Consider the following 27,069-nt stretch of genomic DNA (forward strand, 5'->3'; position numbering starts at 1 on the left):
TTGCAGCAGTGTGACCTCAGGCTGAACAGTCACATCATAATTCTTGCTTTTTTTTACCACTAACAGCAGCACTTGTCTCTGACATCCTCAAACTCTGCATGATTCTGTGAATCCATCCATGTAACTGCCCTACCACTCCAGTCTCACAGCCAACTGTCCATCTGCACAGGAGTGACCAGCACTGCTCCACAAAAAGATGATTAAAATATTGGCCCTTTTCTGTCTTCCCACCCTCTTTATTGTGTTTTTGTAAATTTGCAGCCTGCATCCACTGCACATTTACACACAGATTACACCATGCACAGTGACATTAGTCAAAGCAGCCTCCATTTAATGTGTTTGCTCCTGCATGAAAAAGCTGTGGGTCAGTTCAGGAATTATCATTATCACTGGGACTGAAATATCATTATTATCATATGCATCATTTTTAATACAAATAAAGTTAAAATACAGCTTGTTTAATTGCAATGTAAAGAGTAAATGTAAGCCATAAATAAATGGATAGTTAAATAACTGTAAAGAGAATTGCAATGAGTGGAGAAGTTATATTCAGTTTAGTACAAAACAGACATGTGATATGGTGTTACTAGGGGTCCAAGAGGCTGAAAACAGGCTCAACAAGGGCAAAAAGACTTTGTATTAAATATGCTTATTCTGTTTCTAAGTCTTAGAAGATTGATACCACTCTAAGCTTACCTTAGCACTAAGAATAGAAAGAGATTTAACTAGATTTTTAATTGTGTTCCCTGTAGACTGAGCCAGGCAAGCTGTATCCCCCTGTTTCTTTACGCTAAGCCAAGTGAACCAGCTACTGGCTAGCCATATATTTAGCAAGCAGACATGAGAGTGCATCAGCCTTCTCATCTAACTCTCAGCAAGAAAGTGACTAGGCATATTTCTCAAGCTAGTCCTTTAACATCACCCCACACATTGCACACGCACAAGGGCAGACTTTCACAGATGCAGTGACAGGAGAGGTTAGGGGTCAGTGTCAGGTGGCGGGGGGGCGGCGGGTGTGACTGGGCCTATTCAAGTGGAAAGAAGTAAAGCCTGCCACCAAATATCGGTTCAAAAATATATCTGTGTGTATAATTTTTCTTAAAAGTTCAACACCATTTCAAATGAGCAAGCAGGTTGAAAGCAACAGAAATATGAAATGAACATGTATATGTATAGATTCAGCCTGGTAGTCGATCCAAGTTTGGAAAATAACACATTTTTCCAACAGTGTGTGTGGCAGTGACATACGTTTGATCACACCTCAGCTGCAGATGTCACTACAATATGTCAGCGAGGGGAGAGAAAACCCCCCTCAGCTCATTGTACACATGCTGCGTGTTTAAAATGGAAAGATAAACAGAAATTCACAATTGGAAGGATTTCCAACAGGTTCGACAACACATCTTATAAACTGGTTCTGAATAAGTTTGACCCGACCTTTAGTCTACTCAATAATGGCCCATATATTTTTGGTCAAATTACCACATTTGATGAAGGTGAACGTCTGCAGCAAGAGGGTCTGACAGACAGATAATAGATTGTCAGTTGTTGAAACTTTGAAAGAAAAATGACAGTTTGACCAGTTGAAATGTGATTGTACTTGCATCAGATCTGTTGGCAGAGACTTCTAACAGTGCAGCTGATGACTTTAGGCTATCAGCTTTCTTTAGTATAATATCTTTGATATTTGACGGCTGTAGTTCATCTTTTGTCAGTGTTTCCTTGTCAAACTGTCAAATTCCTGAGCTTTTCACATGAGCAGTATTTCTGCTCATATCTTGTGTTAAAGGCAGAATTACTGAAATGCTAATTAGCAAGATCTTATTTTATTTTACGCCAATAAATGTAGGTTTGTTAACACATTAACTCAGATCTGTACCATGGCATATCCTGTTATCTTAGGCTGTAATGAGGTTTTAACAAAAGCCAGTAAAACATTAGAGCACTACACACAAACATATTATTTAATGAACAATGCGGTTTTTCCTGATAAAATAGACTTTTTTTTCTTCAGCGATTCAACCCTGTCTTGGCCAAACACTGATTAATTCTGTGAACCTTGTTTAAGATTTTGCCCGAGGGTCTAAAAATGACTTTAATCCTCTTCCTTTAGTCTCTCTGAAAAGCAAAACAAAGGGACTGATTTGCAGCCTTTGAGATGCGATCCACCTAATCAACAAAAGATTCCAGTAAATATTCTGGCCTTTTGATAGCATCCACACACATCTTTCCTCAGCAGAAAACAATAAAGTACTCCAGTTGTTTGATCAAAACGGCTGGTCAGAACACACGCACATGCATGATTATTTCAGCCAAGGTTAACATCATAGCACAGAAACGGGGGTTGGAGTGGGAGATTTCTGAGAGCGGCTTCCCTCTAAAGTGTTCTGCACTCTCTGCACTGCACATTTGTTTTAGTGTCTAAGAACCGTGATTTCTACACTGTACTGAAAATTATCGGATTAGCCGTAGACACATTATCTTTGGTCTGCTCAAATTTCAGTGTAATTATTCACATTGAAGAGACAAACCAGGAAAGATAGTCTACATGCTGCATTCAAGGCGCCCTTATCACCCTGTTCAAAGCAGCTGCAGAAACCGGCACTTCTGCCGAGCTACTCCCTCTAAGCGAAAGAGAAAAGGTTTTAGCCGTCCTCACAATTAAAAAGGAGACACTGAGCTGGGTTTGGCTCGATTGCCTGAAGTTATTAGCTCAGGGTAATTAAGTTTGCATTATTCTCCCCAACATCAAAATGATTTTTTGCAGTTCTCATTGTAGGCAGGGCGTTCGCCGGCCTGACTGGTGGAGATACCCATGAGTTGACCCTGTGAGAGCATGAAGACATACTGCCAGGAGGAGGGGAGGGATGACATAGAGACTGTCCTCTGCAAAGTGAAAACCTTGTCAATGACTTCAAAGGTCTGTGAGTTTCTCAGTAGGATTTTGATTGCAAGGGTTTGGGATCTGAGTGGTTGAACTGCTGTGAGAAGGCTTGCATAAAAGAAGAAAAGTGTGTTTAATTGGTCCTTTTGGAAAATGTTTTTTTTTTAGACTTTACATAAGTTTTGATAAGGTCGATTAAGTGGGGAAATGGGCTCAAAATAGTGTCATTATTGCTAAGAAATCAACATATATATCCTTGGTGTTGATTTTCACTTACTTGGTCAAACTTGTAAAAGAAAAGCGTGGCAGCACCCCCTACATTAGCATTCTCCAGGGGGCGTGAGTGTTTGTTTCTGACTGACAGTTTCGGTACTTTAAAAAAAAAGTGTCATTACAGTGTTTTCTATATGACTCCAAAGCCAATGGACAGCTGAGGTTACAGTGACATGTCACCACAACTGCACTCATTAAAGACAGCTAATGCTTGCTAGCCCCCTTCCTTTCTATAATGTAGGACAAACACATCACTAAGTGTACACAGGCTGCTAATGACTCTGCAAGTGTAAGATGAATTAAAAGTAACATCTATTGGAGTCATTGCTATTGTGATAGTAGTGGAAGCTAGCAGGCTAACTGGTACTTCTGGTGTACCAGAAGTGTACCTCTGGTCTCAGTGTTTCAATTATGGTCACAGTGAATTATCAAAATTCTCAATATGCTACTTTAAGATAATAGCACTAATATGAATTAAACTGTACAGTATGTTGTACGCAATGGGACAAGTTATGATTTTTAACCTTTATGACTTTAAACATGAACTTTACAATACAACATTTATGTAACCTATTCTCTTTTTGTCATATAGAATGTAAAAAATAAAATAATTTTATTTCTGGTCACAGCTACTTTTAATTTTAAGCTCTGGTCTTCTTTCCGCTACTGCTTAAATAACAAGTTATGACTAAAGGAGGAGTGAGAGAGGAGGAAGAGAGGATGTTGATGTTGGCAGATGAAAGAAAACAACAAAATGAAAATAAAAATATAGATTTTTATCACCGGCTCCATATATTGAAAATGTTCTATAATTCATTGCTTCACTGCAAAACCTTTTCCAGACAGCAACAATGGTATAAAACTCATATCTCTCATAAAAACAAACAAGCCCAGTGCAGGAACATATGTACTGTAAAATGCACTGGAGTCGCCGTGGGACTTTACAGGCTCTACTTGTTCTGTCAGAGCAGCAGTGAGCCGACTGAGAAGCCAGCTAAAATAAACAGTCTTCTCTTCTCACAACTCTGGTAAAAGCTCATAGCCCTTTATTAATTCAGCGGCTTTTACTGCATTTTTGGATGAATCTAGGTTTGCCTGTCAGTACGTCTCAGAGAATAAATAAATTAAAAGCATTTGCAACTGTAGCTCTCGACGGCGATGACTGTAACAATGTAGCCTGAATTTCCTTTTTTATGATGTATAATCATAGATGTGCTTTTATTTGATAAAGAACAGCAGTCATTGGCCACATCTACCTCCACATTAGTGTCTACAGCTACATGTCAGATATGTTCCTGAATTTTTATTGTAGAAAACAGCATTCAGGGTGGAAAAAACAGCAATTTAAAACTGAGTGCAACACATTTCATCTAAGGGTCTAATGCGTCCTGATTTACCCTTAATGGATTGGAGTCTGAGTCAGTGTATGAACTGCAGTCATACCTTTCACATTAATGCAGGTGAAACAAAATGAAACTGTCTGCCATATCCGTCACTTTGAGCCATCAACATCAGCACAAGCTTTTAACCCACCTGATGCTCAGTAAGTGACACTCTTGCTTCCTTTTTTTGCTAAAAGCCACAGAAGACACATTCGAGCAGCAGAAGCAAGATGGCAACCATGATTTGAATTCAACATCAGAAAGTGAATATACGTGAATTTTAAACTATTTCTAGTGTCTGTATGCATAGTGTTTTAGTGTCCTAAATATCTGCGTATATGCTGAGCATGTACAATACTCCCAGCAGGAGCTTGATACATAAGCTTGCAATAGCCCAAGGTTAGAGAAGCAGGCTTCTGGGGAAGTAAATGAGTGGCACTTGTCCCTCACTCATTACCCATCAGTGAAGTAGCCTTGAACAAGAGATTTGTCATTCTAGCTATTACAGACTTGTGTTGGTCTTGTAGCTCTACTTTCACAGTGTCTTTGGGTGGATGGGAATGTCGATCTGTCAGTCAGCACACAAATTTGGTCCAGACTGAAATATCTTTAAAGTCCCTTTCCACTCAAAAATAAGTTTTTCTTCTTGTTCCAACAGTCGAATGTTTGAGCTTCACTGTTCAGAATAATGTCTGTGTAGAATTTGACACTAGAAGGATGTTTTCACATTCATCTGCTGAAAGTGGAAAGTTTCTTGGCGCTCATTGAAAATCAGATTTTAAGGGGCGGGGTCCTATGAGCATGATTTGTGACATCACAAATCGATGTCACCAGTGCGCGTACACTGAGAATGGACTTTTTGTCATCTTGTGTCCAGTAGGAAAACATTAGAGTGAGTATAATTAAAATACAAACAAATATATATATATATTTTTTTAATGCTTTAATAATTAGTGGTAGAAGTGGTATAGTGTCAAAAAGGACACAGAATAAAACAACAAATGAATGTGTGGAATTAAGTCTGAAACAAGAGACACCAACCTTCTAGCTTTTGTCAACATAAGACCATATCACATTTAACAGACACACACACGCCGCCAACCAGAGGGGCATAGAATAATACCCTGCTGTAGCACAGAGCATCCTAACAGATTAGTGTACGGGTTGTTTTGTTTTCTATTCTGAAGAAATCCCTTTTGTTATTCACCTCAGCCTCCGCCTCACTCGACCTGTCGTCTCTCTGGTTCAGAGTGACTTGGCTAAATTAGCCCAAAAATAAAATAAAAAAAGAGACAGACAGACAGCGTTGGCATCCGAGACGAATTATTGTGTGGATATTCATCTGTGGCCAAGAATGTATTTTAAAGCTTGACTTTTATTTTTCATGTAATTTCTCTGTAGCCACAGTACAGTGTCTGATATTTAACTGTGTTCAACAAATCTTGACCCAAAAGTGTGCCTCTTTGGCTTCTTTACTGACTTATTTTCAATACTGATATCCTGTAACAAATACTGCTCGCTACACGGTTTCTTGTATAGAGGTAAAACTACTGATGTAAAAGTATTGAATTTCCTCTTATGTGTGACTCTGTGGTAATTCTGCCAATTCCCCATTCTCCTCCAACAGTTTGCAACAATCATTGATAAAAAAAGGGGCAACAGATAGTGATAACAGGATCAAATCTTAATCTGTTGAATAATTTAGTCAGAAGTACTATAAGGGTCTGTGGCTCTTTAACAGTTTGTTTGATAGGGTTGAAAATCCCCTCCAGCACTCAAAGCTGACAACGTGAACTCTTAACATCACAGGCATTGTCTCATTTCACAGTCAAAGTACAGAGAAGTAAAGAGAACAAGGCCAGAAAACCTCCTGATGTGCCATAGTCTGAATACGCAGAGCTCAGTGTGGGGGCCTTTGGAGATGTTTGCCTTACAATTTAAAGTATAAAAGCACTTTAAGAGAATCTGACCTTAGTTAAGGATCAGTTCCTGTCAGTAGCATCTGCCATTGTTCCTATGAACCCCAGGAATGCAGCTCCATCCAACTTTCAAGGACAAAATACATACAAACATGTATTTATTAGCATTGTATCTGGCATCTCTGAGGACTGTTGTTTTGCTTTAAGCTGTGCAAGAGGTTTGAGAGGATTCTTGTCTTTTATTGTAAAGACACACAGACTGTCGAGCTCGAGGTGCCTGTAGCTTTGGCTGCATGCAGTGGAAAAGCTGGTTCAAGAGAAGTTGGACTTTTCTGTTTACAGAATATTTGCTACTGAATGTGTAGCCTTGTCCGCCCATGCACCACATAAGGGCTAGTGGCCATGATCATGTAATATCTATTTTTTGTAAGGAAAAGAATGGTCTTTTGTATATTCCAGCTGAAAATAAATGATCAGTGATCAAACATAAGTAATTGGTATGCCTACATCATGTTTGTCAATGAACCAAAACATTGACAGACAAAATATATTGATATTTATATCTAATTACATTTATCAACCAATTATGAATTTGAATGAACAGAAATTTTCAACTGTTGATTAGAGTATGGATATTTAATGGTTTTCAGATCATTTATATAAAATGTATGTAAGTAATGATAATAAACATTTTATGTACCTAAAGTACCTCAAATATGTCCCAAAGTACAGTTTTTGAGTATTTGTACTGTGTAACATTATGAAAATCTGTATATCGTAACAAAAAAAAAAAATTGACCTTTTCATAAAGTTTCAAATGCAGAATTCTTTATACATGTGTTTATTCAACTGGTTTTCAGTGTACAGCATTTGCTCACTAAGTTAAGTACATAATCAGGAATGCTATATGAGGATCAGTGTCTTATCAGCTCTTTTTAAATCAGTCACTGTCCCCTAGACAACAGGGGGACTGATCAGGCCTTGGAATGTGTCCAGGCAACATGTATAATCTATGGATAACTCCTCTTAATCCACAACCACAATAAGGCCCTGCCTGCAGCCTGTGCCTCAGTATGTGCACATCTGTGATGCCCCAGGAGACTTTCACAAATGATCCGTGCAACAGATCCCTGGGCTACTGCCCTGTGCACTCACCTCCCTCTTGGTGGTCCACCTCCCCAGGGAGAGGTGTCCTGCACGCCTGCTCAGTTAATCCAAGCCTGCCAGGAGACTGCTGGGTTTGTGGAAAGACAACTGTGCGACCTTCCTTGATGAGTACATACTGTGTACATCACTCCTAGCTGTGCCGTCAAGCCCTGATACTCTGTCATCTTCTCATCATCGGGTCTCCTCTGGCTCGTTCTCCTAGGACACAGTCAGCTCACTTTAAGTACCTGTGCTGATATTTTAGACAGCAGCACATTGTCTGGACTAAGCATGGTCACAGTAATGTGAATTTGAGCTGAAAATACTGCCACGCTTTGAACTGTCTGTCTTAAACTGCTTGGTTGACCCTCTCGGCTGTGGCTTCTCCCCTGCTCTGATGAAAGTGGAGTCATGCCAAGCTGGTAGGAGTATCTCGCCTTCAGCACCTGGCTGTCACACCAGTGATGACTCTCTCCTCCTAGCGCTTAGAGCTTAAGATGTCTTACAGCCTTTCTCTTTTGAGGCACAGAGGGCATAATAGTCACTCAGCAGAAGAAGTTGGAGAGGCAGAGGAAGACAATATAAACGGACTGAATCATGAACTTGACAAAGTGAGGCTTGGCCTATCAGGGCTAAGAACATGAGATACTATGGTCAATCCCCTGCTCCCATCCTGTTGATGCACCTTGCTGCTTTATTCCTACCAACTTATTGCATTGTTACTAGCACCTCCTGCACCTGTTTTTAGTGGAACCACTGCTCGCGCATACCGCAGCACAGTTGTGACTCAACACATTTGAGTACCGTACTGTCCAGATTCCTCTCTGGCAGGATGGCTGGGGAACCTCTTTTCCACAGGTAAACAATTAACACAAAATGCAACTTTCTCGATCTTCTCCTGAGAGCCCTCAACAGTAGACAGCAGGTTTTTGCAGACAAATTCAGGTCGCTTGGCAGTCGTGATTTCCTCAGTCACTGCGACCAACTATGGGTCTAACACCAAACCAATCATTAGGATGGATGCTACATCCTTCAGGTTGCAGTTGAAGCATGGATTGGATGATGGATGAAATCAGTGAAAACACTTCCAATCTTCAACAGCGGAGAGCTTGTTTTGCTGAAGCTTGTCTCTGATGATGTGAATCTTGAGGCCCTAGATCACCAGTTTTTTGAGGCAACTGTCCAAAGAAAACCAATCTTGAAATACACTTTGTTGTATAGAAACTCCTCCTTTTTGGGAGAATGGCCATAATGTGTACTTTAGCTTTATGGGTATTTTTGGTTTCTTTTTTCAAACAATTTTCTGTACTTTCGGTTACATTTCTACCATTTGCATGTGTGAAGAAGAAGTGTTAAAAGACATGGCACTACCCTCAAGCGTTTGTACATAAAGTCATCGTTCTTCATAGAGAGACAGGGGGAAAAAATCACATACACATAAATAATGCATTGTTTTGAGTTGTTGCAGAGCACTCAGCGAGAGGAGAGAAAAGCAAACGCGACATATTAGAAACATTCCAGTTTGTTCTTGTTCTTGCTCGGCTCTCACGACATGGAGACTATTTTCACACATCTGCTGCTGCACAAGAGGCTTCTGTCAGAGTTATGATACCAAACTAGTTCAAGAAAAAACATTCTGAAATACAGTAGGGTAAATTATGTCCAAATACACTGCTCAGTATTCTACAAACACAGACTCTTTCTGTTTTTCCCCTCGTGTAGATGTGCAGCAGTACACCCTCAGAGCAGACATGTGTCAGTGTGCAAAAACGACATATAAGATACCATTACTTAGCTTTGATAGTTATAGCTTATTGCCTGTTCACTAACAAACAACAAAGTTAAAATCAGTATGTTGAATTTATGCATGTTCGTTTGTTTTTGCAAAACATATAGAAAAATATTCAAGTTAAAGCAAGGATATAGCTTATTTTATTTTAATGATGATTTGTATGGATGAAATTCAGTGTCCTTTATACATATCATCCCAACACATATCACTTTCTTACTAAAACTATTACTGAAAAACAAAGGATGAGTCTCTAATTACTATGTCAGGGATTGTTTTTGTCCAAACAGAAGTATATGCTTGTGTTGTACGGAGCGTAAACATTTGTCTGGATTTCTAGTCACAGCAGTTTAAGATCAGGGCGGGGAGCCGCAGCCACAGTGTTCGTAATGGATGTGGTTTCATCCACATGCTATAAAGCTGATACTCACTCACCGGTTTATTGCAGCATTTGCTGCTTTCTCAAAGGGTGCATCGAATGAAGAAACACTCTGTGTGAGTTTGATTTGCTCAGTGACCCTCTTTATAACACTAATGTTCATTACTGGCTAATGTGAAACTTTGAAGTTCCCCAGATGGTGTTGGTTGATATTATTCATGCTCAGTGTTCAGGCTTCACGACCTGTAAATAATACTCTTAACTGTGTTGTTTTCAAAGCTCAGACTACATATGGGAGTTTTTGAGATTTCCAAGTGTCAGTTTCACCCTTTTTAATAATACAACAACACTGCTGTGTCATTATACGGGTATCTTTTTTTTTTTGCACATTGTGTTTACTATTTTTCAACTTCATGTTATTCTAAGGCTTGTGATATTAATAGAATAAATGAAGTGAGTTTAATGATTTCATTCTGGATCATGGCAGAAGTCTGCAGTCACAAAACACCCATGTGCAAACAACAGAGCATTTATACATTAATAAACAGAAGTGCACAAGCAAGCCCTCATAGGATAGTAATGGGCACATTTTGCATTAATAAAGTAAGCCAGAAGCTGGTAATAATACAACTGAAACAATAACAGTTTAAATAAATGACAAGAGAGAAATGTTAAAAATTAGAATTTTGTACCAGTAAAAGTTTGTGGCCCCATAATTCCTGGTCAGACACATTTCGATACTTAATGTGAGGCAAGACAAATACGTGATACAGCCCAGTGAGTCACAGAAATCCATTACGCATTGAACAAACACCTCTATAAACTCAAAAACATTTCAAGCTGCAGCGCACAAAGGAGCTGCTTGGAAAACCCAAGCAAATATAAATACGAGGTGACTTTCAAATGAACTGACTGCTAACTGAAATGTAACTTAATAACTGTGTGGTCAGATTTCACTGCAGCTGCTACAGATCCTCCTCCATTGCATTGACATTATTACGATGTTATTCAGTCTTTCAAAACATAGGTTATATAAAAAACATATATATAGTCAATTGGTGATCATGCGAATCATCATGCAATACTAATAACAAGGTGGAGCACTACATAAACTGGATTAAATAAAAGTCAACTCATAAGGAAGTACAGAGAGATAGAATAGTGTTTAGAAGCACTCCCAGTATATATTTACATGCATGTCCAAAAAAGAATAAGTGGAATTGCCAAATCCAAGAGTTTCTGGGTTTTTTTTTTTTTTACCTTATAATAGCATAGATCCTGGGCTTTTCTTTATTTGCCTAATAGAAATAAGACCAGGTTTGAATGTGAGAACCTCACATTTAAAATGCCAGCTAAATTTAAATAAACCGAGTCTGCATATTTGGATTTTTCTGAAGAGGATAAAGGTTGAGAGTGAGCACTCATTTCTTATCAGGGCTCATTGGTCATGCTATCCGCTACCACCTTGCATCTTGTCTGGCCTGTTAAATGGATTACTGATAAATCAGTTATGTTTTGGGTGGCATATTTAGCTTATCACTCACTGCAAATTTGAGCTGTGTGAGTGATATTTCGGTATTCCTCTGCACAGTAATTTGAATGAATAAAAGAGTCTCTTTAGTATGCAGGTGTAGTTATGGTGGCTATAAGAGTAGTTTTACACCTCAGGAATCAGAAAGAGAGCTCCTGATCTGGACTGATCCTGTGCTCAGGGCAGGCCTCTGCTGCCAGCACAATGATTCATCCTTTCATAAGATATATTAATGTAAAGGATAATATTTGAAGCTTATAAATCCACTTTCAGTGTCCTTAAAGCTACCGTATATTGTGCAAAGGCCAGCCTTCTCTATTCAGGCTTTAACTAACTACAATTTTATCTGCCTTTTACTGGCTGTTCATATGGTTTTACATAAATTCTGAGCTTTTTTCAACAGGTATGTAACAGGTTTATAGCAGTCTAAAACTCAACTAATTCTTCTTTCAGGTAAAATAATCAACTTCTTTTTTATGAAGATATTGCAAGCCTTCCTGTACTCTTTGTTTCCTCCAAACACTAATTTCTGTTAATATGTGCACACACAGAGATGCACATACACGCAATTGAAATAACATTTTAAATAAATCAAAGTAGTTAATATGACAAAAAGAAACATAACTGAAATGAATAACATAAGCTACAGTGAATGTGTATTGTGTATATGAGTGATAATTAAGCCTACACTTCAAAACATCACACAAGGATTTAGTGGAATCAACTTTCCACTACATTATTTCTCGTATTACATTATACAAGGACTGCACTCTCATGACACTGAAGAAAAATGTGAAAGCAGCTTGTTAATCAGATAGGTCTAATTCTCTGTTGAAAGGTCAATATGAGGTTCAGTATACGTTCAGTAAAACGTTACTGCAACTTGTTGGATACAATAATTAACGACACTTCCTTGTTGCTAACAGTCGACATTTCGTTTCCTTTAAAACATATTTTCTGGTGCAAATTAGTTGCATATATTTAGGAGACAGGGTTGTGTATGGAGAACTCAGTAAATACAATACAGCATATGAGTCTGACTTGTGATTATAACAAAACTAAAGTGGTGCTCTGTGTTCAGGCTGGCTGCTGCATGTAGCCTGACAAGTCTCCTGTGTAAATGATGTGACAGAACAATAGTGAGGTATGTTGGTCCAGACCATAATGCCCATGAAGGCCTGTTTTGTGAACCAAACCAGTGAGTCGGTGAGTTGAATGTTTTTTGTCATTTCATTGTAAACCAAATGAATTTGTTTGCTTTCCAGCTCACATATTCTTCATTCATTATGTCTGACCATCTGCTACATGAAACATGGCTGATTTCAATCTCTCCAGCCTCAGAGCAGTGGGAGGACACCAACGATTAGTGTCATACCCCCCATTCATCCAGCCATCCATCCATTGTCTGTAGCTGATTTTTTTCTCCATTCAGGCTCAAAATGGGGCTATATGCTCTGGACAAGAGGCAGGGAAACACCCGGGACAGGTCAGCAATCTATCACAGGCTAACACACTTTCATACTCATATTCACACATGAGGAAAAGTCAGAGGCTACAGTCAGCCTGACCTGCATGTCTTTGGACTGCAGGAGGAAACTGGAGCACCCAGAGGAAAAGCCTTGTGAAGTCGAGTCAAGTCAAGTTTATTTGTACGGCCCAATATCACATAAAATGTCTCACTGGGCTTCACAGGCTCACAACAGCAATGGTTCCCGATCCAGTCGAAGCTCTCTAAGAAGTCAAGAAAAAACTCAGTAAAAAGACAACCACTGAAGAAGAAAGAATAAACCTCAGGAGAAACAACTCAATGAGAGATTCCCCTTCCTCTGACAGCTGGAATGTAGTATGAAGTATAGGTGAAAAAAGGCAAAAAAAAGAACAAAACATTGTAGCAGTTAATAGAAATATGATTGCATAAAATAGAAGAACCTGCAAAAAAATAACCACTCAGAAAGCTTCACAGTCAGCTCAGACCCAACATGTGACTTTCCTGTTTGTAGTCTGGATGTTCTCTTTGTGCTACATAGCATTTACCATTAGTCAGAGTCAGAGTCTTTTCCTCCTCAAAAATCAGTTCATCAGACAGTCTTGCGGTCTCATGTCTGTGTGATAAACATTAGCCTGAAAAATCCTTTCAGAATATGCGGAAAGCGTGGTTAAGGGTTATTGGATTACGGCACTGAACATTTACCATAAATGTCATAATCTCAGCAGGTTGTATTTGCAGCAGTAACTTAATAAACTAATTATAAAGTGTTAAGTGTTTTTAATTAATTTGTTTCAGGGACCCGCGATTGATATGGGAAAATATCATACGTGCTCATTTACACAGTCAGTTACATTTATATGAACTCACAAAAAGCAACTAAAATATGATCAATGATTTCAAAATTGTATTGCTGAATTCTTCCAGACATTTATTTTATCTCATAATGTGCATCTGTTATGCATATGATAGCATTCATTGTTGTCTTGTCATTATTGTGCTCACCACAAAAATAAATGAATCGATTAGCTAAACCAATGTCTTGGTCACCTTTGTATCCCCCAATCTAGTTTTTCTTTGGCCAGTATGTTGCCCCCCCCCCCCCCCCCAGGGTCTTTTCAACCTATGGCCCGCACCTGTTTATTTTGATATTTATTTCCATTGAATTATACTTGTAGGTCTACTCATATTGTTTCACATTGAATTTTAACAGAATCATTGTGTTACTAAAACCTTTAGTTTTATTTTATCTTATGCACAATCTTAACTTAACATAGCTTGCTTATTTACACATCCAACATTTTATTTCATTTGTAGGCATTTCTGACTACCGAATGTTTAAATGTCCAATATTTACTCTCTTTTAGCTGTTTTTGGTCTCTACCAACTCCTTAGGGAAATATCTGTCTCTTTAGCAGCTCAATTTTCCACCATGTTCACCAGTTAGTTGCTAACAGTGTCTGTCTGCCGTTTGTTATAAGCAGGTGGTGTATAGTGGGTTTGTCTAACTTTTTTTTGCTGAAAACAGCTGCCAGCTTCGCAGGAATTTATTTTCACTGAGGGTTTGCTGCACAGTATAAATGTTTTGTATGTGCATGCACTTACACACTTTACTTCAGCAAGGCTTGGCTCAAATAGTGGCAGCAACAGTATGTTAGCATTTTCAGCACTTCTGGTTCCCTCACCTCGATGTCAGCGGGGTTTTAGAATGGATTTTTGGTTAGATGCATGAAAAACGGGTTGTGGCTAACACAAGCTTAATAAATGTTCTCTTTTTCTTCTACGGCGTGTAATACGTCAGTAATGACCTCACTTGTGAATTTTGAAGCTTTTCTGTGTCTTAGGAAAGGCAGTCGGTAACAAGTGGCTAAATGGGACTACAGAGGTGACATTAAACGTTGTCATGGCGAACACAAAGACTTATCTACTAACTAGTTCGCCTTCACAGCCTTATTGTCTTTATATTCGTGCCCTTTCAAACTGTTCTAAACATTTTAATTACACCATATAATTGCAAGTTGTAAGTTTAGTGGCGGTGATGTTGAAGTCATGCAAACAGCTCGTTTTTAGCCTAACATTAGCTCTTTACTTCTGCCGATCACATTTATGCATTAAAAATCATAAAAGTGGTGTTCATTTGTGAATATTATCTTGCTGAACAAAACGTCATAAACCTTTTTTCAGCACAGATTTTATTTTCAATGGAAAAATCCCATTGGCTTTCATCGAAGGAACCAGGGCAATGCTAACTTCCAGCCTGGTCTACAGAAATGTATCATCCCTGCAGCATTATATTGCAATATACTTTAATCTTGTTCTTGTTTGATGTCCAAATTAATTTATGTTTTTCTGGTTCTTTAATGTGATCAAGCTGTCATCACATCCAGATGTAACAAACTGCTTTCAGTCTTGATATATATGATGATATTTTAGACTAGGTGGATGGAAGACAAGTATCGGTGGGCTGCTTATATTTAATTATTCTCATCACACCTATAATATTCTCTTTTGATCAGAAAAATATATGCAGCTAAAAAAAAAAAAAGAATCCTCTCCCAACCTGCCCTCATCAAGCCCTATAAGACCCACAGGAGTTCTGCAATTATTCAGGCTGTCATGTACAATTCAGGCCAAGTGGGGATACATGTACAAAATGATTGAGATGGCCTCACATGCAGCCCTGTATTTCAACTGCTGTGGATGTAGTACTGTGGGAGGAGGTAGCAGTGTTCCTATACATCAAACAGCACCACAGCATGACAATTTACTACAAATTGAGTAGAAGCCAAACATTTTGATGCAATTAGAAAATTAAATTGACTTGTTCGGGCACCCTATGGATCACTGCAACCCTATGAAACACTGTGACAGAGAGTAAGACAGATTAAACAAATATCTCTGGACAAGATTCTTCTTGCTTGTTCATTTTGAGGAGCAGAATGAGGTGCCAAGGCTAGCCACCATTACCTCAAATTAGATTCACGTCTTTTCAAAGAATCACCACCACTTAAGATAAAGGCAGATGTATCACAGTGTAAGTCGGATTGTTTTAGCAGTCAGCTCTGGGAAAGATCTACAGTCCTCATCTCTCCTCTGAGGAAGACACTCCTCCAACAAAGCATGTCTAATTTGAAAAAGAATGAAGGGGCGAAAAAAGCTATTTCAATGAGGCAGGAAATGTAATGCATCTGGCCCAGCAGCTTTGATGGGAGTCTATCAACTCCAATATTAATGCGAGGATTTGAGTGGCCATTCATGTGTCTCGTGCTCTCCAGCTGAGAGAGAACACAGTTGTTCTATTACATGGGTTAGCACTTCTATAGAGATCACCTGAGACCTGCAGGACATTTTCCCTCCATATCCTTTCCCACATTCTCTACTGCCGTGCTGAGTGAAGTGAAGTCAAACAAATAATACCTACAGTATGCAGATGAGACAAGCCTGAAAGTGGTCAGTATATGGTTTGTTATTTTATTCATTTAAGAGCTTTCGTGATGTCATCAAGAGGCAAATTATGGAGCCCTTTCATGGCCAGTGAATGGGAGACTGATGATTTGTAGACATGGTAACAGCACCAAGAGTTGATTTTTACAAAGACATGGGGATATTTTCTGGTTCATAACAGTACAAGAAAATGAAGCAAATGATGCTCATTTATATGTTGAGCACCAAATATTATAAAAGTCTAAAAAAAATATTGTCTAATGCTCCCTCCTTATGATATATTGTACCCTGATTTAGATTTCAAAGTTGTTATAATCACTGCATATTGTTTGAAGAAATACTAAACAAAATAAGAAACAGTCAGCACATGAATTATGTATTGTTTCCCTTTTTCTTTTTAGATTTGATTAAAGGAATAGTTTGGCATTTTAGGATATTCAGTTATTTTCTTTCTAGAGTTAGACGAAAAGATTGGTGTCACTGGAAATGGGGAAACAGCTAGCATTGTATTGTAGTGTATTCGTATACTCTCAAATGAGGGTACTAGTACCCATACTTTGGAGTACTGCGGGGTCTACTTGACTCGGTTGAGTTGATTTGAGCTTGGGTTTTGCACAGATTAAACAAACAAGATATAAAGTTTAAATTAATGAGTTTTAGAAATGCTGGTAGGTGGATTATATTACCTTTGGTCAGAGCCAGTTAGCTGGTTGCCCCGTTTCCATTCTTTGTGCTAAACTAAGCCAGCCGACTGCTGACTGCTCCGTATGGTGGTAACAATCTTCTCATCTATCTTTTTGCAAGATGTCGAACTATTCCTTTCAGCTTGAAAGATTTATCAGTAACATGTTTATGGTCAATTCAAAGTCACTGTTCAAAGACTAACCTTTGATAAACATACACATTAGGCTGAGTATTGGAAAATAAGACATTTCAAGGCAATTAAAGACATGTGGATTCAAGCCCCGTAGCACCTACTGTACTATCTTGAAATAATCTTTCTAATTTATTGTGAGAAGCGAGAATTGGGAAGAACCCTAGCAATTCAAACATTAAAGCAGCACTTTGGCAGTTCATGAGTGCAAATGTCAAAGGGCGTTTAGGTACAGTGGAGAGCATGCAGAGGTTGGAGCTTCTAGAACAAGCAGCAGCACAGTTCAACAGCAGTGGGAAATGGAGGACATCTTGCCAGGGTTATGACTTCAAACATGTAACAGCCTCAGCAGCTCCAGGCCAAGGGAACAGATTGCTCCAATTACACCAAGCCTCACGCACCAGGGTCCCCTTGACACATGGAACGGTCTACTGGAGTGGACTTAGGGTAGTTGTATGTTGCTCAGGAGCACTGGGGGCCTACACATCCCACTGCCAATCTGTATTCTGTTTGAACCCGCAGACATCTCCTTTTACCCCTGCTTTCGTTTCAAATTCTGTTCAGACTGGGTGTTTTTGGCTGCCAACGCAGGTGATTGGCACCTTCTCTCTGAATTTATAACAAAATCAATTCTCTAACAGCATCCCTGAGCACATCAATCTAAGAGAGATGCTTTCTACTCCCTCATTTTGAGCTTCACAGGCACAGAGTGGTTATAGATGAATCCCTCAGTATACTTACCCGTATCAGCTCTGAGAGCGGTGGCAGAGCGCTGCTTTAATTGGCAGCGTCAAGTAATGCACAACTTGTTAGGAGCCGGCAGCATTGGGAATCACCTTGTTAATTGAGGGCCGCAGTTGAGAGATTGACTAATTGATCAAGGCCTTTACAGAGGTAGATAATTCATGGCGGCAACACCACGGGGGGAGGAGCCTTGTCAGAGATGATTCATGTGTCTCCTGGAAGAGAGATGGTCTCAATGGTCTCTTTTGTTCCGTAGGCCTGGTGTGAAGGGGATTGTATCATCAGCACCTCCGCCCCACCGCTTGCTTCTCCCTCTAAATCAGAATTAAAAAGGTGAGGCTGGTGTTGATAGGTTGCCACAAATGATACAGTGTTGTATGTCTGTATGCTTCCCCAGATGGTTGCTGCACTCCCCGAACACCATCAAGATACGGAGAAGATGTATGGTTGTGTTGTAATGAAAGCATGAAGGGACCCCAAGTCATGGAGGAAATGTTTCTATCACACAGGTGGAGAGGTAATCATGCCCCTGTGTGCTGTACTCTGGGAAAAAAATGAAATGTGTGGCAACAATGCAAAGCCTATAAATTGAAGGAGTGGCTGAAATACCTCTGATCATATCTGTGGACTGAGTTTGTGCAAAATGTTGTGGTGTAAATAATGTCTGAAGTTTGTGTCATTCTGTCAAAATATTCATGTAAGGGGCGGATGTGATATGGGCAGGATTGTGAGCAGGACGGGGTGAATATGGCTGTGGTGGGAGTACTGGAAGATAATGTACATTTAGGGCAAAAGGATGGGGCAAAGGGGATAAATGCTGGGAAAAAATAGGCAGGTTAGACAGCATATGCAGTATTTAAAAATAGATACATGAAAATGGCGGGTGTGTTTTTATTATTGTCAACAAATCCAATAAAAAGTGCAAAAGCAACAATCCTACTAACAAGTACACACCCAAAGCCTGATATAGCAAATACATCAGTGCATTTTTAAAATAGATTTAAAACACATGAATAAGCCACACGGTTGCACTAGGTGACATGTTTTGTTCATTATCATGTATATGGCACCTGTAGTTTATTTTGAGCCAATACCACATACGATATCTTAGATATTCACCAGTCAAATAAATGACAATATACATTGTCTGTCTGTGGTCTCTAGGACACATAGACGGGGTTTCTGACTTGACATCCCTATCAGCGAGTTAGGTTTAGGGAAAGATGGTTGGTTTGGGTTAAAATAAGTACTTTGTTATGGTTACGATAAGACCGTGATATGGGTTAAAATTACTCCTTTGCTAAGGTTAGGAGAGTTTCATCATCAGGAATAAAATAATAAATAAGGTTATGGAACTCGTGGAAATATGTAAATCAATTAGCCTTTTTTTAAATCAAATTACATCCTCCTATCCCTTTCTTCTTCAGAAGAAACCTGAGTCAGAGTATGACGATGCTAGCTCAGAGGATGTGAGCTTGACTGAAAAACAGCAGCCATGTTGCAAAAACTACAAAGCTAATTTCTGTTTGATGACTGCCAGTCATTGAGCCGCCCCTAATCATCCCTAATGGGATGTTTCAACATCCATGCATTTAATGGATGAATAGTATTATCCTTTAAGGTGAATGGGGAAAACACAGTATATTCTGATAAACTTAGGGGAAATTTAATCTGCCCATTGTGAGAGGAATCATATTGGGGTTTTTTTTCAGTTTTGGGAGGTTGTGACATCGGCATCATTCTTCTTTTTCTCAGCAGCCTCTCCTTTTTATATTTTCTCCCAAAATTGAACTCATCATCACTTCCAGCTGAAATCAAACAGAGTTGGAGGGTCTCCAAATGTAATTTTGTGAGAGTGTCTCAGGGAAATTCAAATAAAATCTATTTTTGCATAGTGGTAATTTAGGGATGATTCCAAATAGCAACTTGCTGCTTGGTGCTATAATTATAGGTGGAACCTGCACATATTGTTATTTCCTTTTATCTATTTTTGGGGGGGATATATGTTAATTTTGCAGGCACATTTATATAATATATATATACTGTGTGGAAAATATGTCTATGTGTATGTATGTGTGCTCTTATTTATTTAGTTAGTTCGATTCATTCATATTCATATTCATATTGTTTGTTGTTGTTTTTTTGTGAGTTGCCTTGTGTGTGTACAATGCATTGATTGCTGGTGTTTGTTGCATTTGCATTGCTCGGACGTTTAATTTACTGTGATAATGTCGGTGAAAGAGATAATGATGAGGATTGCAGTGACCACAAATGCTGATGTGTCTTGTCTGAATGATTACAAAATGACCTTTGATGCTGTTTCGTCTCTGTTGTCGTAGAGCTGGAATCTGGACACAAGAAATCCTCAGAGAAGGAGAAGTTCAAGTTATGATTTATTTTTAAAAATGTGTTTTTCCTTTCTTTCACCGACTGCAGCAAAACACGACTGGAGGTAAAACGCTTGAATTGTTTTCCTTATTTTACACAGGTTACAATATTACTATAATGGATCATAACATAATCTATGTTTTACTGAGCATTAGCATCAAAATTAGAAGGGCATATCAGGGGTGCAGCTTCAGTTTGTTATAGACTCTTGTCTATCCAAGCTAAAATACAAACTGATGAGGCTTGCCAAGTTTGCCTGGAGTCAGTGAACTACCAAATCTTTCATATCCTACATGTAAAGGATTCATCTCAGTGTTTTAAAAGTGGAAAATATGGCAAATGGAAATGTTTTATGTGGCCAGACAGAGAATCAAAGGGTCTTCCCACTCAGATTTAACAGTTTTTTGGTGAGGAAAATGATATACAGTGCAGTTAAAATGCTGTTGAATAAGTGAATTTAACTCACATAGGCCTATAGGTATTTTAATTGCCAATGATATTAGTTAACATGAAACAACCACAGGCAAGGCAGGACAAATTCCCCCATGGGCAAATCTTCTCTTAACTAGACAGAGGAAACTAATGAATTGGTTTTGATTTCAAAGGAAATATAAGAAGCTTATAGAGGACAGCAGTCCTTCCACCAGTTCAGCTGTGTGTCCCATTTTAGACGTTTTTTTTATTTCCCTTTTTAACAGATTTTTCACAGGATACATGATATGCAAGAATGTGGAGCATTAAACTTTGTCATAAACATTTGATTAAATGTCCCTTTCTCATTTTCACAGAGCTACCACTGCATCCTGACAAATCTAATGAGGCAAAAACATGTGCAAAGTTGATATATGACAAATCCAACTTTAATGACTAACATAATACATGGACGTTGTAATCTGAGATTTTGAAGGAACTGAAAAACAAGGCTGCAGTTTCCAAGGTTACCAGTAATACAGCTTTGTTTTTTTGGGGGGGGGGGTAATTTGTGTGTGTTGGGTTTGAGGGGCTGTGTTGGGTGAAAATAATAAGTGCAGGAAAGACAGCAAGTGGCCACTGTGTCTGTCCTTGTTGAGTTGTAATCCTATAAACACCTTTAAAAGGGTGACATATACACAATCAAACCCACACACCATATCAGTGTGTACTGATATCAAAAGAAAAAAAGTGACCACTTTTTTCGGTAATATGGAAATTCATCCCTGTAAATTCAAACACAAAAACCCATGAACACCCAACTCATTCAGATATATTAAAGATTTATTCTGAGAGGTCAAAGTGTCACAATGTGAACACAGAACTTGGGTGATGTATCAGCACCCATTTGACAGCTGGATGTGATAAGAGCCCTTGGGCATGTTCAGGGATGTGTCTGTGTATTTGCTCATCGGAGAGGCAGGTGGTTGAAGGACTGAATTACTTTGCTCTGCTTTATTCATGTTTTGGCTCCGGCTCCCCCCAAGCATTCTTGAAACAATGCACTGGAAGTAATATATATTTGTGCATTAAGGGGGTTTGGAGCGATAGTGATTATTTATTAGTAACAGCAATGGGAAATATGGTGACTTTCCCTCCATATGGAGCACCTCTCATATATGCAGCACCGAATACAGAGTCAATGAAAGGGAAGTTTAGGAGTCTAGACTCAAAATCATCAATCAGCTTCTCAGGTTTCCTAAATCAATACTATGTGATGACACTTTGGCAGCTCTATGCATACGTCTGCCAAACACTGTTGGGACAAAAAAAAACAAGACTCTGCCACAATACATTTTCCTCTCTCCCTCTTTATTCGCCGAGGCAGTTGTTTGTGACAGAAACAGTGGCAGGTCACAGGTGCCACCAAAATTAACCATCTTCTTCCTTCCACTGCGAAGTGCGAACATTTACCCTCCCATATCCTGACATACAGCTCTGTGGATGCATTCACCCGGTGCGTTAGATTTCAACTTGCCCACAAATGAAGAATAGACTTCTTATCACAAGTAGAGGCGACTGCTGACCCAGTTTGAAGCTGGTAGCGTGTGCCAAGGTCAGACACCCACAGCTTTTATTTGTTCACAGGCCGCCAAAAGGCATTCTTGACTCAGGTCTCTACACTGTTGTGTGTTTTTTCAGTTCTGGATGTCTTTTCTGGACCTTTGTGAGCCTACGCAAGAATATTTTACATTACATTACATATTTTACAACTCTTTTTAATAAAATCTCTTTTTTTATATTTAAATTAAACAAATAAGGTAAAATAACAAAAATGTAAACCTTTATTACAGATACATCTTCTTCAGTTAAATATATTATTTGAAATAGAGTTCTCTATTGGATATTTCACACCTATTTACTTACCTGAAGTAATCATTCTGCTTTATATTGGAAAGTATAGTAAACAGTAAATTGTGAGTTTGTCTGTATTTGTACATAGCTAATAATTTGGTGTCTCTTGACAGGATTTTGATGTCTTAATCTTTGTTTTACAGACTCTTTGTGATGTTGAGGATGCCATTCATAAATCTGACCTGATGAAAAGCCTTTGGAGTCAAAACACTGTCAACAAAGAAAGCATGAGATACGCGGCTATCTCTGTTTCCTCTTTGCATACTAAATTATTAAGCCGTGATGTGATGGGGAAGGCCTTTGCTGCCACAATACTGCTCTCTGCTGGTAAATGAACTTCTTATTTTAGACTGACCTTTGAACTGTATAGAGCAGAGCTGGGAGAGTATGAGCACTCAGTTTTGTTAAAGGAAAGTGCTTTAAAGACATCTTTTTGCCATTTTCAAAATTAAAATCCCTGGATGAGTGTACCATATTATTAAAAATGCGTGTACTGTGTATTTGCATATGTACGAACAGAGATTAATCAACCCAGTGTCATTAATTATTTTACACTGTACCTCAGAAGTGTGAACTCTGTAAAGACTATATGCATATTTATTAATGTTCTGTCTTCTCCTCATGTAGGTTTTATGATACAGATTCTCCACCTTGTGACTTACAGATTTACAGACTGTGGGGGACATGCAGTTTCAGTAATGATTCCCACGATCCCCAGCTGCAGGGGCCTCCCGAACATTTGGAGTAATATCACTTTGTTCAGATTCTACAGTCGCATGTACGAGCTCTACACTCGCACGTTGTCAGGAGCTTAAAATTTCCTGCAGAGCCCCTGGAGCTGACCACCCACCTCTTTTTAGCCTTGTTAAAGAACCAAAGGGAAATCATATTTCGAGATGGATACCTTCTCTCTTCATCTGCACTATGCTTATTACTGCATCCAAGAAAGATCAAAGCTACCTAAACTACCCTCAGAGCTTGCAGCCCCCTGAAGATTCTCCACAGTACTAGAATAACGAGGTGAAGACTGCCTCCACTTTTATCTTCACCTTGCTTAGCAAGTGAGTCATATTTGTCAGAAGTGAGCCTTTTTGGCCAGAAGTGCCCTTCTCTTCTTATAAATGCACTGGGGGAGAGTTAAAAACAGGCAGGCAAACACATTCAATGTCATTATTACTGCTTTGTTCGCTGCTAAAGGACAGAAACCTATATTTCCCTGCTGCTGGGTATTGATTTATGTATCAGCATTACCCAAAACTTGCAGCAATAATCAAATGTGACCAGTATCAAGCGGTGAGGCAGCAAACTAACGTGGGGACCCTCTCCCTCTCTGTCTATCCTGAAACAGCTGTTTGAGCTCTAATTAAAGGGAAGTAGCAGGTGTCACCTGAGCCCCAACTGCAGGGGCACACCTGGTTGCATTAATTTGATCCAAAGTGGTTTTGACGGACTGCCTGCACTCTGGCGTCCCACATTAAGCCACTGGAACTGAGCACCTGCTTGGAGCAAGCAGGCAGGAGCACTCCGCTAACACCGCTCCGTGGAGGAACGCCAAGCTGGCGAGCACATGTCTTCGCAGTGACCCAGGGGACGGCTCCGTCATCCCTGCCTCTGACTTACCAGCAACATCTGTAACTGAGCAGCAGTGCGACGCTGACCTGTAGTCACACTGAACTGAGGGCTGGGTGTGCCCGAGATAATTGTCTGTGGAAACCTCCCAGAGGCTGTGAAGGCAGCTTGTTTCAGATCTCCTGATGATTTCACAGGACATTTAACTTTACACCTCTCATTTGTTACCTCCTCGGGGTATTTCCAAATATCCATTACCAGGTTTCCAAGGAAGGTAGCAACCCTTAACCTTCACTAGTTTTTATGCATGCATAAATTGCCTTGGGGATAAATGTGACACTGCATTTGCGGGGACTGGCATGATGTGTTTTGTGTGCAGGCTTAAGCAAACAGATGACCTTCAAAGCTGAGCAGCAACAAAAATGCCCAGATTGTGGGATTACAGATGCAATATTGTGTCGTCTCTCTGACACTTCAATTGCCAAACGAAATTTACATCACCCAAGAATTAAGCTCCAGCGGCTTGAATTGGTCCTGCCTCGGGTCATGCTGCACTCTCTGTTGCAACAGTTTCTTTGTGCCACGACAATACATTAATTTCATGAGTCAACAGGCTACGACTGGCAGTTTGTGTCGAGCTAAACAGTGTTTAATTGGATTCCGATCCATGGCAACACCACCGGAGGCTTGTTTTCATCTTTTATTTCAGCAGCACCTGGAGCGTAATGGTGGTGATTACATCCCTCCTGTGGTGTCCCAGAGGTTCAGCCCTCATAGGCCTCTGGGAATACGCTGCTGACAGTCACGGTCCATGCTGCCCTGCTGCCCTGTTTGGCTGCTGGCAAACCCTGAGCTGCTGCTGCTGAGGGTTTTTGTTACAGCACTGCTGAGACAAGCAGGTTCAAAGCGAATCATGATAATACAAACCAAATTAATTGTTTGTTGCGCAAACTCAGGCACAGTCGAAATTCCAAACAACATATCAACAGAGATTTCTATTTGTATACATTCATGCAATTAAAATGGTTTGCTTCAAAGTAAATTGGATTTTCTTTGAGAGAACTTTTATGAAACACAAATGGAGCATGCAGTTCTCATGGTTATAGTGGAAACTGAAGGACCAGTGTGTAGGATTTAGTGGCATCTCGTGGTGCAAATTATAACCACCTCGCCTCACCCTCCTGTTCCAAATGTGGAGGAAAAAAAGGCGAAAGGCTCTAAATAGTGCCAGTGTTTGGTGTGTCCATTCTGGGCTACTGTAGAAACATGTCGGTTCAATATGGTGGCAGAGGGATGGTAACGAAAACACGATTCTTATTTTCAGGTGATTGTATACGAAATATACCTTATATTTACTTCTGCCAACACATCCTCCTAAATGCTACACACTGAACCTGTAAAAGTGGATTGAATGGGGAGAAAGTACATTTTTGACTTTTAAAACAGCAGTTGACAAAACAGTCTAACCGCAAGGTGTGTTCAGTAGCTGTCCCAGCACTTTCAATCATATCACACAATGCTCCTCAGCATCTGCAGGCCGGATTATATTTTCAACTGTACGGAATTTGTTTGGAAAACTCACAAAAGACGTTACATTAATCTCATGTTAAAAATGTCAAATTAAAGGACTAACTTTTAAACACACTTATTTGCTTTCTTGCTGAGAGTTAGATGAGAAGACTATGTGTACAGTACATATGTAGCTGGAGTCAGCAACCAGTTAGCTTAGCGTAGCACACAAACTGGAAATGGAGGATAACAGCTAGCCTAGCGCTGTACAAAGATAACAGTATTTGCACCAGCACATCTAAAGCTCACTAAATAACATGTTGTATGTTTTTGTTCTAACTTTTACATAAAACACAGTGTGAAAATGACAGTTAGTTATTGTGGGGTTTGTGCCAGACTTGGTTAAGTGCAGTTACTTCCTGGAGTCTCTGCTGGTTGCCTGGCAACATCATGTTGATGAAAAGACTCTGGAGTATTGTTTTGTTTTATTTGACTGAGCATTAAATTAGTTCAAATGTGTTAATTAGTCATTTTTAGAGGTGTTGGTAGGTAGATTTTGTTACCATTGGACAGAGGCAGGCTAGCTGTTTCCCCCTGCTTCCAGTATTTATGCTAAGCTAAGCTAACAGGCAGCTTCATATTTACTGTACAAACTAGGCATCAATCTTCTCATCTGACTCTCAGGCAAAAAAGTGAAGAGTGTATTTCACAAAATGTCTTGGCTATTTCTTTACACATAAAGGGTATGTAAAAGTAAAGTAAACAAAAATGGCCTGCACATGAAGTCAGCGCTGACAGCACAGGGAGGAATAACATTGCTGGGCCTCTGACCTTCAGTGTAGCCCCACACCGTCTTACAACCACAGAGTCAGACATATCTGAATAATACATGGTCCTCCCCTGCTGGGACCACCCCCACCGCTTACACAAGCAGAGGTACACAAACACCGTATTCACATCATGGTGTGAGGTTTGCCTCCCACAGCAGCCCGTACAATAATGAACACAGTGTGTTTGACCAGCTGAGGCCAGGTCCCTGTATCTTACAACATGTTTATACAGGGACTCATGTTATCGAATGGCTTTTTTAGCTGCAATTCATGTTGGCAATGGATGCGTTTTGGCCCAAAACTTTATTGTAAATGAATGTTATTGCTCTGATGTCTAATGGTTAAACACACGTGTCGTTTTAAAGATTGCAGACCTAATCAGAACATAAATTTTCTGTCCCTACCTCATCCATCCTGTCCCTTATTCTTTTTTTCATGTTCTTTTTAAAAAAAGAACACACTGCTGGCTCTACAGTAATTTCTCACCTCCATCCAAGTAAGTGAACAATAGATCGAGCCACGACAATTCTGCTGTTGACACAGTGAGAATGAACAGAAATGCATGAAACATTTGAAAATCCCCTGTGATTCCTGGAA

General features: G+C 39.5%; 1 protein-coding gene across 1 annotated transcript in view; it reads right to left on the reverse strand.

Moving 5' to 3' along the window:
- The window catches only part of LOC118323190 (heparan sulfate glucosamine 3-O-sulfotransferase 4-like), a 125,072-nt gene extending 100,024 nt beyond the window's left edge, over positions 1-25,048 (reverse strand). The window contains exons 1-2 of the mRNA XM_035655121.1: positions 24,925-25,048; positions 24,185-24,315 (exon numbers count right to left, since the gene is read on the reverse strand). Coding sequence (XP_035511014.1) covers positions 24,185-24,315; positions 24,925-25,048 — 255 coding nt within the window. The remainder of the gene's footprint in view (positions 1-24,184; positions 24,316-24,924) is intronic.
- Positions 25,049-27,069: the final 2,021 nt, after the last annotated feature.

The sequence above is a fragment of the Morone saxatilis genome, unplaced genomic scaffold (assembly GCF_004916995.1).
Source record: "Morone saxatilis isolate NCDOM2014 unplaced genomic scaffold, NCSU_SB_2.0 Contig14, whole genome shotgun sequence".
Lineage (NCBI taxonomy): Eukaryota > Metazoa > Chordata > Actinopteri > Moronidae > Morone > Morone saxatilis.